At 55.9% G+C, this 11,826-nt stretch overlaps 3 protein-coding genes across 3 annotated transcripts; all 3 read right to left on the reverse strand.

The window, feature by feature from the left end:
* Positions 1-127: 127 nt before the first annotated feature.
* On the reverse strand, positions 128-3,856 carry DICSQDRAFT_100319 (serine carboxypeptidase). Its single transcript, XM_007362622.1, has 15 exons — positions 3,406-3,856; positions 3,288-3,354; positions 3,122-3,234; positions 2,982-3,072; positions 2,849-2,922; positions 2,763-2,795; positions 2,616-2,709; positions 2,504-2,553; positions 2,372-2,450; positions 1,995-2,318; positions 1,904-1,939; positions 1,725-1,855; positions 442-1,670; positions 268-379; positions 128-203 (listed from the first exon to the last, which is right to left on the reverse strand). Exons 1-13 carry the CDS (start codon positions 3,672-3,674, stop codon positions 1,565-1,567), a joined length of 1,467 nt encoding a protein of 488 aa, XP_007362684.1. The 5' UTR covers positions 3,675-3,856; the 3' UTR covers positions 128-203; positions 268-379; positions 442-1,564.
* Positions 3,857-6,646: 2,790 nt separating this feature from the next.
* On the reverse strand, positions 6,647-9,710 carry DICSQDRAFT_178445 (PLP-dependent transferase). Its single transcript, XM_007362623.1, has 11 exons — positions 9,601-9,710; positions 9,231-9,538; positions 9,101-9,159; positions 8,993-9,036; positions 8,832-8,935; positions 8,685-8,778; positions 8,436-8,623; positions 8,171-8,379; positions 7,366-8,108; positions 6,934-7,160; positions 6,647-6,874 (listed from the first exon to the last, which is right to left on the reverse strand). The coding sequence occupies exons 1-9, from the start codon at positions 9,677-9,679 to the stop codon at positions 7,874-7,876; spliced, it is 1,320 nt and encodes a 439-aa protein (XP_007362685.1). The 5' UTR covers positions 9,680-9,710; the 3' UTR covers positions 6,647-6,874; positions 6,934-7,160; positions 7,366-7,873.
* Positions 9,711-10,068: 358 nt separating this feature from the next.
* On the reverse strand, positions 10,069-11,697 carry DICSQDRAFT_80679 (uncharacterized protein). The gene is made up of 6 exons (XM_007362624.1): positions 11,264-11,697; positions 11,167-11,201; positions 11,007-11,112; positions 10,867-10,945; positions 10,695-10,814; positions 10,069-10,603 (listed from the first exon to the last, which is right to left on the reverse strand). Exons 1-6 carry the CDS (start codon positions 11,523-11,525, stop codon positions 10,216-10,218), a joined length of 990 nt encoding a protein of 329 aa, XP_007362686.1. The 5' UTR covers positions 11,526-11,697; the 3' UTR covers positions 10,069-10,215.
* Positions 11,698-11,826: the final 129 nt, after the last annotated feature.

An 11,826-nucleotide genomic window follows, 5' to 3' on the forward strand; every position in this document is an offset into this window, starting at 1 on the left:
TCACAAAGCGAGCCGCAACAGTTTGGCGCCGGTTGGCCCAAGCACGACGGCGAACTCTGAAATAAGAGAAGCCGCTGCGAACCAGATGTCTCCTTACACTGAACTACCACCGAGCCCACTTCTCGCCGCTATTTTTGCACAGTCCTCTTGTATCCACCTCTTAGTTCATAACTGTGAACCATCATGGGCCAGTATTGGGACTTGTATGTGAATTCCTTGTCGCGCTGTGGTTGTGTACATCATACTCATCTCTCCACCCCAACGCAGTTACAACGTTGACAAACGCGAGATCGGCGAACGAAATGGACTGGCGAAATTGGGTGAATTTTTCTTCAGCAAGCAAGGATTCCTTGTGAGGAGCATCACCTTGCCGCACTCTAGGCATGTCGAGATTGTATTTCATATGAGCGCTGCCGTGACTCACAATCGACCTCGATATCCAGACCGGACCTTGACAGCGTCTTCAAGGCGACGCCCACCGTTGCCAATGTCGCCCAATCGACCGGTTTATTCTCACTTCCGAACGAGCTCTTGCTGAAGATCACCGGATCCTTCACCAGCCTCCAGACCCTCGCCGCCTTCGCGGTTACATGCCGACGGGTCTTCGACCTCGCACGTTACACCGTAGAAGACGCGCGAGACGGTTGCGCAGCACCTTGGGCGTGTTGCCGTGTCGTCTGTTTGGGAGATTACGCCAGTTACGAAGATGTCCCCAAATCACTCTATACGGCTCAGGAACGCGCTGAGATCGAAGGGAAACGCGACTCCGCCGGGACCGACAAAGCCGACATGTCCTATGGCGGGATTCACCAGCTCAAGGTGGAGCCGCACAATCTTTGGCGAGGGGCGCACGCGTTCTACGACCCCAAGCGTTGGCCGGACGAGATCAACGAGTGGTACGCTCGCTTCACTAAAGCTGATCGCAAGAGGTTCGATGCTCTCATGGCGGTCACGTACCCGACAGACCGGAAGGATTGGGTGCTTTGCAACCTTAGCAAGAAGGAGTATGTCCGCGCATCCGAGATTGCAAAGCTCGCTAAACGCCCGAACGACGCTCAACCTTTCTTGCCCAACTGTTTGCCGGATCTCGGCCAAGCCTTGCTGACGCGCATCGCTTGGTCTGAGGACGATAGCATCTCTATGGCGAAGAACGAGGTCACCGCGAAGCTGCATCGCGGAGCGTGGGTCGGCGACAATATCTGCATCACCACTTTGGAGCGCATCCTAAGCGGATCGGAGGAAGACGAGGAGTGGATGGACATCAGCACATCCGTAATTCACGACCTCATCTACATTTACAGGGCGGAATTTGGGAAGAAGTGGTTGAAAGTCATCAAGGATGGCTTGACGGAGAACGAACAATACGAGTGGTATTGGATGGCTTCGGATGGGGATGACGACACGGCCAAGTTAGGTCGTGCCACGGGGATGCGACCGCCCCGACGATGGTTCTGGTCTAACTTCTAATCAATTTGGAATCCTGTGATGACACCGTGGACCAGCAGCCGTAGTCTCATGATGAACAGTTTTGTATATACAGATCTTCATGTCGAAGGTGTAGCCACTACGTAGCAGACAACGGATTGTTACCGACGATCTGACTGAAAATCTGGTAAGCAGCTTCGCCACTGCCGAGCGTGCCAAATCTGTATGCGGCAACTTCGTGTCCGCTGTCTCACGTGAGCTTCTGGGGAAGGCACGTATGGCTGTATGAAGACACTTACGCCCCGAATACCCGTACGTAGGAAAGCGTCCCGGCATTCTTGAAGAGGCCGGCAGATTCTCCATGAACCGTGAAGTTAGAGAACTGTTGCTCGGCCCACTCTGTGCTGAACTTCGTCTGCATTTGATCAAGCTGTATGGATGTGAGTATCTGGAATTGAACTCTTACGGCGGAGCATACCATCGCTTCGACACCGAAGTAGTTGAACAGGTAGTCCTAGAATGAATATCAGTGGGAGAAGTAGGAAATCGAGGAAATCGAGTGTCCATACCGCATCACCGACATAGAGAACCGTCCGAATGCCTGCATCAACAACCGCCTCAAGCATAGGGCGCGAGTTCTGCATCCATTCTCCTTGGAACTCGAACAGAACCTCGGAGTTCACTTCTTCAAAATCTCCAACAGCGCCAATACGCTGCTTGCGGGTAGTATTGTTGGCGTACTGTGTGATATCCGGGGGATACGTATCGGAGAAGTCAGCAAGGATGTAGTCCTCGTCCTGATTGCCGGCGAGACGGTGCGTGATGAGGGCGTCGCAAAAATTCTGGGCGGAAGAACATGTCGTCGGGTCCAGCGAATCATAGCACTGATGAATCTGCGCGTCAAGCGATAAGCATAGGGAACGCGTTCATCGGGAATGTCACGGACCATGTCTTTGCAGCCGCCTTGCTGATTCCAGAAGTCGGTCGCAGACTGAATGGTATCGTTGGTAGTCGTTGGGAAGTACCTACGTCGCGCTTCGTGAGTATCGACGTGCCGAGATTCCTAACCAGAACTCACGGATTGGATTGAGCGTAGGTCAGGTAGCTCTCATACTGAATGAGAGGATCCTAGGAGACCACAAGAGTTACTCCACGTGCTTGCGATATTTCCGGAAGTTCAGACTACTCACAGTTAGCCCATCACCGATTCCCAGAACTTTCATATTAATGGGCACACCGCGGATGCTGCCGTTGGCGATGGCTGCGTTCTGGTCCAAGAAGTATCTATTTGATGCATTGAGAAGACAAGATTACGGGGTGACGAAGCCTTCACGTACTGAGCGAAGATTGGACCATAATGCCCACCGTAACTACCAATCGGTAAGCATAGAATATTTCATGGTCGATATATGATATCCCTTACGATTCGGTCCAGACCCCGAAATCGTTATATTGGAACTCCTCGAAACGCGCATCTGCAAAGAGGATTTGCAAAACCTATGGGGCGTGGTGGGATCGCAAATGTTGCGCCGGTATATAACGAAGTCGGGACTTACCTGCCACACGTCGGCCGCAGCCGCGACCGAATTATTCAGCTGTCGATCACCGTTGGAGAAGCCCGTCCCGATGGGTTGATCGATGTAAATCCTAGCGACTATCCTTCAGCAGAGCGTGGCCAAGACACTATCAACCCTACATGTTCGACGCGTTGTTCCACGAGAATGGGTTGAATGACACCGTTGAGCTATCGTTATTGATTCTGCAAGGACCGTGTTCTTGGTATAAACCAACAAGTCCAGAACCTCCCGGCTACGACGCGCCTGATCAGGACCAAATCCCGAGCATGGATCGGATTGGCCTACTCCGCCTTGGAGCCAGAGCGTTAGGGGCGCAGTCTCGGGGTGCTCGCGAGCCTCAAAAAACCAGAACCTGCACCGAAACGTCAGACATGATATACTTCGTCAGGTCATGGGCACATACCACATGCTGTTATTTGCGTCGATGTCCGCATAACCAGAAGCCTGATTGACACCAGGTATAGTCTCGCATTCTCCGCTATTCTCCACTAGTCGCAACTGACTTGGAGCCCTGTCGCTGGCACGCACGTCTAGGTGAGCAGAATTTGCCAGCCCAATAACGACAGTAGGTGTGGCAAGCAGCGCGAAAGTGGCCAACCACATCCCTGAAACCTTCGAGGTGAAGTGAGAGGGGAGAGGATAGTCGCTCCGGCATGAACTCCCAGAAAGCATTTATAGTAGATCGCATGACCGCGCTCACCAAGCGTCTGGTGCTCATACATCACGTTTATTCGGCTCAACGTAACGAGACGTACTAGGCCATCGGCCACGCCTGCGAAAGTGTCTGCTTGTCAACATCGTGTACTGTATCAGCCACCGCATGTATTGCATCCTACGGTTCCCAGCCTGTCATGCACAAGAGCGTGGCGCGGAGAGAAAAGTCCGGCGTGAGATCTGCAAGCTACTCATGAGTGCCATTAGAACGTATGGTCAAATACATACCGGTGGAAGCCACAGGACAAGCGGCAAGAAGCCGGAAATATCGCTGACTGTTTTTGGGTCATCAGCTTACAGCACGACGCTGACGGTTCGTGACGTCTTTTGACCCGAGATTCCGTCTTCTTCGTAGGGTTAGAAAGCTTGCGAATGGGAGATAGGTGGATGATACTCGAATTGAAGCCTGCAGTACGGACCCGACGCGTCGAACTTGAAACAATAGAAGCGTGCCAGTAGTACTCATCCCCAACTCGTGCAAGGTTCCGGTAAGGTTCGAACAAAACAAGGACCATCGTTGTAGTGTAGTGTGGTGGGAGGTACTCTTGAATCCTTCACTCATTCCCACGCGCGCTTAAGAGGCACCGGCAGGTTGGCGCCCATAGCGGTATGTCCTGCTCGCTTACACGAACGCCGCGAGCGCCCCAGAAATGAACCTAAGCGTGTTTCTGCAAATCGTGAGCAAAATCGATGGGATGGTGCTCGAGATACTGAGTGGTCTTCTGGTTACACGGCCATTTATAGGCGCCTCCCAAGCGCGCGGCCGTCGCCGACAAGCTATGTAATCGAGCATCCGTAGTGCCACTCGAGCCACTCAACGGTCACTTGCAGGCGTCATAGAAAATGCTACATAGTATAACTGAAGAGCGGTGGGAATAAGCTTTGGGGCCGTTTTATTTCATGACCCTCCCCTCAAGGTCTAAGTATCTACCAGTAGCTTAAGTACGAATCGCTTCAGTGATCATGATATAGCAGGGTCCCACGGTCGTGCATGATCAAACTTCGGTTTCATAAGGCATGATGCATAGGGTTCTATCTTAGTACCATAACGATGTACAAGCGTCAACTAATCGACGGAAAGGTTCAATAACGCTACAGAGATCGGTGGCTACAATAGTCCGAGTGCATGAATGAGTCATGTCGTACAGGTCGTCAGGCAATGAACAGCACTAGAGATGAAGTAAGGACAGTAGATGTGAAAAATAAAAAGGGGATGGTATGAGCATAGCCGTAAGTACAGTCTAAAGTACATAGAAGGTCTCAAAAGAAAAAGTCGTCGTCGTCGACATGGGGCCTGCAGGAATAAGTGAGATTTGCTAGGTATCTTCGTAACTTGCCTGCACGACGATCGTAAGCACAGATACAAGGGGATCTATGACCTGGGTACTCACTTCGTGTTCTGCGAAATCGGAATCGGATATACGGGGCCGGGCCGAGGGAAGACAGAAAACGGCGACGTGGACGCCCTTCTGAGACTGAGTGACCCATATCGAGGAAGGAGTGATATCGAGGCTCCGGGGCGAAGCTGGAATAAGGAGCGCAGATTAGCGGCAGATCAAAAATAAAACCTTGTAATGCCGGTCCTCACCGTGCCCGAGGCTCGATATCATGCATAGCAAGATGAGACGCAAGATCGCGGATGGTCGGGAGGATAGCGCGACAGCCGAGTCGTTGACAGGGGATGTTAGCGTAGCCCCCAGACTGAACCGCCATCATGTATGCCTCCCTCGTCTATTTGGATGGCTGTCAGGCTGCGCACAACGGAAACGAGAAGGTGGGAATTCACTGCACGGTCCATCGCACGCGCTTGTGAGATCCTGTACCGTAAGCGTGGGCCAGAAGCGTCGGTGAGATTGCTCTCACCCGACGTTGTTCGCGACCGGGTCCCGACGGAGAAGCCACCAACGTGCGGTACCTCCAGATAGGTGACGTTTGAGACCGGTGACCCCTCAAAATGCGATGCCCTGTACCGCGCGGCGATCTCTTGCGCGGGGCTGCTATTCCTCGCTCTCGATCCGGTCGTACCGCTACTTCTGAGTAGTGCTCTCGAGGACCGCGTGAATCCAGACATTGACCAAGTACTGTCAGCATCGTCGCTGTCGTTGACCTGCCCTCGAAGGGGGTCCGTGTCAAAGACTCTTCCGTAACGCTTCCGGCGGTCAGGAAACCTCGTCTGCTGTTTGGGTCGTGGTCGAGAGGTCTGCCTAGCTTGAGCCGGCCGGTATACGCCCGGTCGAGACCCCGCCTGCATGGGCTGCTGGGGCATGGGCCTGCTGATGACGAACACTGGGGTGTTCGCCATGGACATGCCCAGGGAGCGTGTGTACTGAGGAGGCTGATAAGGATAGTATTGAGAGCGGGACATGATGGAGCGGGTAGGAGATTGAGGGAATGCAACAAGTCATCTCACCGAAGTGCCGACAGCATTTTAGGTTGAGCTACCAGGGGGTTTCCTCCGCGAGCCTTGTGCGAAGCAGTGAGGCCCGTGCCCCAAGCCACACGCCATTGTGACTGTCCACCTGGGAACAGTCTGATGTCCATCTACACGGCGGGAGGGGAGGTAAGTAGCACATGTCACCCAGGTAGATGGATCGGGAAAGATGGTCTTTGGCTACCGGCGGGAAGCACTTCGGAATTGGACCGCAAGGGCGGTATGAGCGGCGATTGAGAGCCCTAGCGGTTCTCCTTACAGGAAACTACTGCAAAGCGATCGTACCCGTACATGAATTGTCCGGAATGTATCCAAATAGATGTACTAAAGCAAGTTGTAAGTACAGAGACGAAAGTCAAGTTACCCACATCCCGACTTCGAACGCAGGCAATTAGCGCCTAATAAGCTTTCCGGCCCGGCCGGTGTCTCCGCCACAAGAGCGCCGCGTCGACGACTTCGCACAACAGGTGTTATTACTTTCACTTATACTCGCTTGGATCGACCATGTCGCTTGTCTCTGCATCATTACATGCGTCACGTCGCTCTGCATGGTTTCTGGCTGCTCTAGCACCGGCAAATGTTGCGCTTAGACACCCCGCTCGGTGGCAAACACGATCGGTAAAGACGCAGCCGGCTTACGAGGGTCATATCCCGCTCAATTGGTTTGAGGCGGGCTTTCTGACCCTGGGATCGGCCTTCATGTCGCTCGCGAACCCGCGCAGGGGAGGTACGTCTTTGCGGCACGTTCAGCGTCGGCGAGCGAGGCATGACGCGCCAGTCTACCAGATATGGTCGCTGCCCTCGGGGACCTCACTTCGGGCCCCGTGCTGCCGCGACTGCGCGACAGTATGCTGGAGAGCGCGGAGGGTCGGCAAATCCTCAAGGACCGGCCGAGGATCAACTCGGACACAGTGGACATGAACAAGCTCGCTCTCCTCCCGGAGGGCACCTTTGGTAACGCGTATGTCACTTGGCTCGAACGCTGTGGAGTTACGCCCGACACCCGAGAACCGGTGCGTTGTAGTCTAATGCTTATATGACCATGGCGTATCCCTGCGTGCCGTGCACCCAAGACCACTGTGTGGGGAATCTGCTCCGAAGCGTGGTACGTCCTCCTTTGAGCCGACGTTCCTCCTCCGCTACTCGCGCACAGGAATACCTCATGGTCGTGTCTGGCCCTTGATCATGCGTGAGCAGTTATTGATTGCACCTATGCAGGTGCACTATGTCGACGACCCGGAGCTGGCCTACGTCATGCAGCGCTACCGCGAGTGCCACGACTTCTACCACTGCATCCTCAACATGCCTGTAAACGTTGAGGCAGAGCTCGCGGTCAAGTTCTTCGAGTTCGCCAACCTGGGCATCCCCATGACAGGGCTCGCCGCTGCGTTTGGTCACCTCCGCCTGACACACGCGAAGCGGCAAAGGCTTTTCCGCGACTTCGTGCCGTGGGCGGTGAAATGCGGTAGCTCAGCGCAAAGTCTGATCACAGTGTACTGGGAGAAGCGATGGGAGCAGAACGTGGAGGAGATGAAGCAGGAGCTGGGCATCTGGGATTCGCCTGTGGAGCCGCGCTGGGGCAAGCCACTCAGCGAGGCGAGGGCGGCGGCTCAAAAACGGGGAGAGACGCAGTTGCAGCAGCAAGCATCATTATAGTGGTACAGGTTACATTTTGGCTTGTGAGGACTTGCGTCGATTGAATTCCTCGCTAATGATACGTTAACCTTTACGCTCCCCTCGCTTCCAGAACGACCGCACGCAGACGCTTGATGGCTTCTTCGACATCTGCCTCGTCTAGAAGACTGAATGCGGCACGAACATAGGGTGTTTTGCCACCGTCTGGCAGGAACACCGTGCCAGGAAGTGCGAGGACGCCCTTCTCCAGGGCCCTGCCGCGTATTAGGGCTTCGGAGTCCTCTTCCTCTCCTTCTGTGCTGGGCTCCTTTAGGAGTAGCTTGAACCTGGAACGAGTCCGAAGGATCAGGACTTTCAGCAACATATATATCAGACTCGGATCGCGAACCAAAAGAACATGCCCGCCTCGGGTGTATTCCATTGTGCAAGGCCGTCGAGGTGCTTCTTCATGTATCGCTCGAAGACATCCCGCTTCTCCTTGTAGAACTGGGACACAGTGAGCGTGTGGGCTTTGAAGTTGTCGTAGCCCCACGAGTTGAGGAGCGCGAAGGTGATCGCTTGGGTGAGCGAAGGCGTCTGCAGGCTCGCCACCGCCGTCTTGGTCCATCCCGTTAGCCTTCTAACTGCACAACAGCATTGGAGGGGGGACCTACGTGCATGTCGATTTTGTTCAGGATAGGCTCTGGTCCGCAAACGAATCCGACCCGGATTCCGGCGGAGAGAACTTTGGAGAGGCTGTCAAAGCGAATGACCCGTCCGACTTCGGGAAGCTCGCGCTCGAGCGAGAAGTACGATCGCGGACGGGCGGCATGTCCGAAGTAGAGGTAGTAGTACGGGTCATCTGAAGAGCGTCGAGAATGAGCCGATTCGCTCGGAAGAGGAGGTGGAGGGCTCTCGTTGACCTTCGAGGATGAGGAAGTTGTGTTCCCTCGCGAGGGCTAGCACCTCCCTACGGCGTTGCTCGACAGTAGTCACGCCTGTGGGGTTGCCTCCGTACTGTGTTACCCTCAGTGAATGCGAGCGGGCGGATTGAGGAGATGGGAGCGTACGGGGACCATGTAGAGAACCTTCGGCTTGGGCTTTCCCGAGGGCCAGTTTTCCAAAGTCGAGCGCAGAGCACCGGAGACTACGCCCTGAAAATCCGTCGGGACACCTTGTGAGACGAGTGTCAGCAACACACACTCCTCTCGGGGACGCATGAGCTACGTACTGACGAACTCGGCGTTCAGCGACTCGAAAGTCGGCATGATACCCCTTCAAGACGGAACAGGTTCTAGCTCAGCTCGTGAGGCACGAGCACAAGAGCCTGCAAACTCACGCATAGAGCGGGTTCTCGACCAACACCGACTCGCCAGGGTTCACGAGTGCCAAGATCGCCTGTCGCCAATGGGTCCGTCAGCGTCCCACTTCCGTGTAGAAATCTGCCCGTCCGGCAAGAGACTGCCTGCCTTGTGCAACACGTCCTGCGAGCCCGACCCGACGGACACCCTCCACCCTTCGCCCGTCTTCCTCCCGTGCTCGTGCTCCTGCAGACCGTAGATCCAACCGATCAGGTTGGGAAGGCCCGCCGTGGGCCCGTACTGCAGGCCCTCAGCGAGCGCTTTGCCGGTGAGCTCCGTCGTGGTCTCGGCGGAGGGGTCCGTCGGGGAGCGCGCCTTGATCGAGACGGAGGTGAGGGGGAAGGTCGCGGCGTTGGGCTTGCCCGCGAGGAGGGAGATCATCCCTGGGATGTTCTCGAGCGGGTAGAGGCCGCGGACTGTTGGTGAAATGTTAGATTTAGATTATGCTTTTCGAGCACGATGAGTACGGATGTCTTACTCGGGCTGGGCTTCCGCGACTTGGACAGGTCGGAGAGGAAGGCATCGTAATACGCTGTGGGAAGGCTCTGCACGGACATTTCTGGAGGGCCAACTGCGAAGTCACTGTGCGACGATCGGCGGCTCACGATCAGCGTTTTTCGCGAGTCAACAAACCTGGATGGACCGTCAAAGTACTACCTTTTTGTACGGCCACAGATCTATCCACTTGGTGAGTTCGGTCGCTCCGAATCGTCCGTCGCAGGGCGCGTGACAGCCCAAGTCAGCTTCAAGTTGTCGATCTCTAAGTACGAGGTGCGAAAATAGCCCTCAAGTATCAGGTGGTCCTTCATCGGAATTCCTGCCTCCGCTGTTCAGGAGGCTAAGGCGCTAATCTCGGCATTCTAAGTACTGCTTGCGCAATGAGTATGGACGCTGATAGCAGGCTAACCACTCTTCCAAAACGTGGAAGCAGTCGTTCACATAGGCAGGAGATTTGACGAGGATCGACATTTCTGAATGGCGAATATACTCTACATCTATAAATCACCGGCGGTTTCGTTCGCGGGGTCATGCTAGATAGTTGTCGAGCAAGCAGCACCCGTCCGTCCACTAAATGCGCACCCTAACCCCCCGCTCACCCAAGCAACCTCTCCCTATCCTCCGCCCTCCCGCCCTCCTCTCCCCTCCTTCCCCTCCGTCCCCTCCTGCCCCCCCGTCCCCGCCTGAACAGCCCCACAACCTCGTACGCAGCCCCCCTGACGCCTGCAACGACCCTCCCGAGTGCCCAGTTGCGCGCGCGCCAGACGGCGTGCTCGCGCGTGTCGATGCGGTCAGTGCGGACGCGGTGCTGGGCATCGACGACGACGCCGAGCGCGAGGATGGTGGTGGCGATCGACGCGAGCGCGGTGCTGGAGGAGATCATGAACATGATCACCATCTGGAGGCGCGCGGCCTGCTCGACCGAGGACCCGCCGAGGATCGCGCCGGTCATCATGCCCGGGATGGCGATGATCCCGATGACGCTGTGTGCAGAGGGGAGGGTAGTGAGCGCCTGGGAGCAGCCGCGAACAGGACAGGACAGAAACGGAGGGGGAGGAGGGAGAGCGGACGCACCTCATTTGGTTGATGTTGGGGGTGAGGGCGAGGCGGAGGGCGTCGCGCGCGACGGGCTTGCAGGCCTCGAAGCGCGAGGCGCCGAAGGCGAGGTACATCTCGACTTTGTCTCTGTTGTCGCTGCACGCCCGCGGTGAGTGGAGGACGGGAAAGGGGCGTCCGGGGCACGTACTAGATCTCCTTGAGCACGTAGGTGACCGAGACGACGATGCCCGAGATGGTGCTTCCGCATAGCATGCCGACTATAGGAACTGCATGGAGAGCGGTTGAGCGCTAGCACACGGAGGATGTGGGGCTACAAGCGCGACGTACTGTATTGTTCGGGTTTCCAAAATGGCTGGATGCCCATGGCAAAGCGTGCGCCGACGATGGACACAGGGATGGTCGAACCCAGCATTCCGAGAAACACGGAAACAAACTGCGCGCGATTGAGCAACGTACAGTCTTCATAGGAGAGCGGAGACACGCTCACCATCCAGTCATATCGCTTCTTGGATTTATTTACGACTGCCGCCAGAAAGAACACGTTACGGGGAATTGGCCGAGGGGGAGGTTGGACGCGTACTCACCAGTCTCTATCGTGCCCATCAAGTTGAGCAGTATGGCCATTGCGGCTACCACTGCTGAATTTTGTGTCTCGAATACTTTCTGGAGGATGAGGGCGACTACGCTGAGTTGGACAACGCAGCGAATGGCGGCGGTCAGGAGGCCGCTGCCCACTCCGAGGCCGAACGCGGTGGAGAGGACGCCATTGAGGAGAACGAAGGAAAACGCGAGGCCGACGTTTCCCCAATTGAGGTGGGTGGTCTGTTCCGGTCCTCCTGGGTCCATGATCTAGGAAGGATTGCAAGCAAGGTCGCAGGTCGCGCGAATGAACGCTGCCGACGTCGCGAGGATGGCGATCGAAGGCGGGCAAGTCTGTAGACTGTAGAAACGAGCGTTGAGGTGGCCGGTGGTCCTAGTAGTACAATAGTACTTGTACAAGTGCAAGGACGCGTTCGCCGCAGTTCGCCGACGGGGATCGAGCCATGGATGCGGCCACGATGACGTCCCAGAGACCGGAATGGCGGGGCAGGGCCGGAGCGGCCGCGTGCGTGTGGCCAGCGTCTACTGCTCGCGCGCGCACGGTCAG

The sequence above is a fragment of the Dichomitus squalens genome, assembly GCF_000275845.1.
Source record: "Dichomitus squalens LYAD-421 SS1 unplaced genomic scaffold DICSQscaffold_4, whole genome shotgun sequence".
Taxonomy (NCBI): Eukaryota; Fungi; Basidiomycota; class Agaricomycetes; order Polyporales; family Polyporaceae; genus Dichomitus; species Dichomitus squalens.

Excerpts from the sequence above, each read along its gene's own strand:
- DICSQDRAFT_100319 (XM_007362622.1), bottom strand. The coding sequence starts at position 3,674 with ATGCTTTCTGGGAGTTCATGCCGGAGCGACTATCCTCTCCCCTCTCAC. Across the intron at positions 2,554-2,615 it reads GAATCGGTGATGGGCTAACT|GATCCTCTCATTCAGTATGA; the intron begins GTGAGTAGTCTG and ends GTGGTCTCCTAG. Across the intron at positions 1,671-1,724 it reads TACGTACGGGTATTCGGGGC|CGGACACGAAGTTGCCGCAT; the intron begins GTAAGTGTCTTC and ends CACGTGAGACAG.
- DICSQDRAFT_178445 (XM_007362623.1), bottom strand. The coding sequence starts at position 9,679 with ATGTCCGTGCAGAGCCTTCCCACAGCGTATTACGATGCCTTCCTCTCC. Across the intron at positions 9,539-9,600 it reads GTCGCGGAAGCCCAGCCCGA|TCCGCGGCCTCTACCCGCTC; the intron begins GTAAGACATCCG and ends TTTCACCAACAG. Across the intron at positions 8,624-8,684 it reads CAACTTCCTCATCCTCGAAG|ATGACCCGTACTACTACCTC; the intron begins GTCAACGAGAGC and ends GACGCTCTTCAG.
- DICSQDRAFT_80679 (XM_007362624.1), bottom strand. The coding sequence starts at position 11,525 with ATGGACCCAGGAGGACCGGAACAGACCACCCACCTCAATTGGGGAAAC. Across the intron at positions 11,202-11,263 it reads GATGGGCACGATAGAGACTG|TCGTAAATAAATCCAAGAAG; the intron begins GTGAGTACGCGT and ends TTCTGGCGGCAG. Across the intron at positions 10,946-11,006 it reads TTGGAAACCCGAACAATACA|TTCCTATAGTCGGCATGCTA; the intron begins GTACGTCGCGCT and ends CTCTCCATGCAG.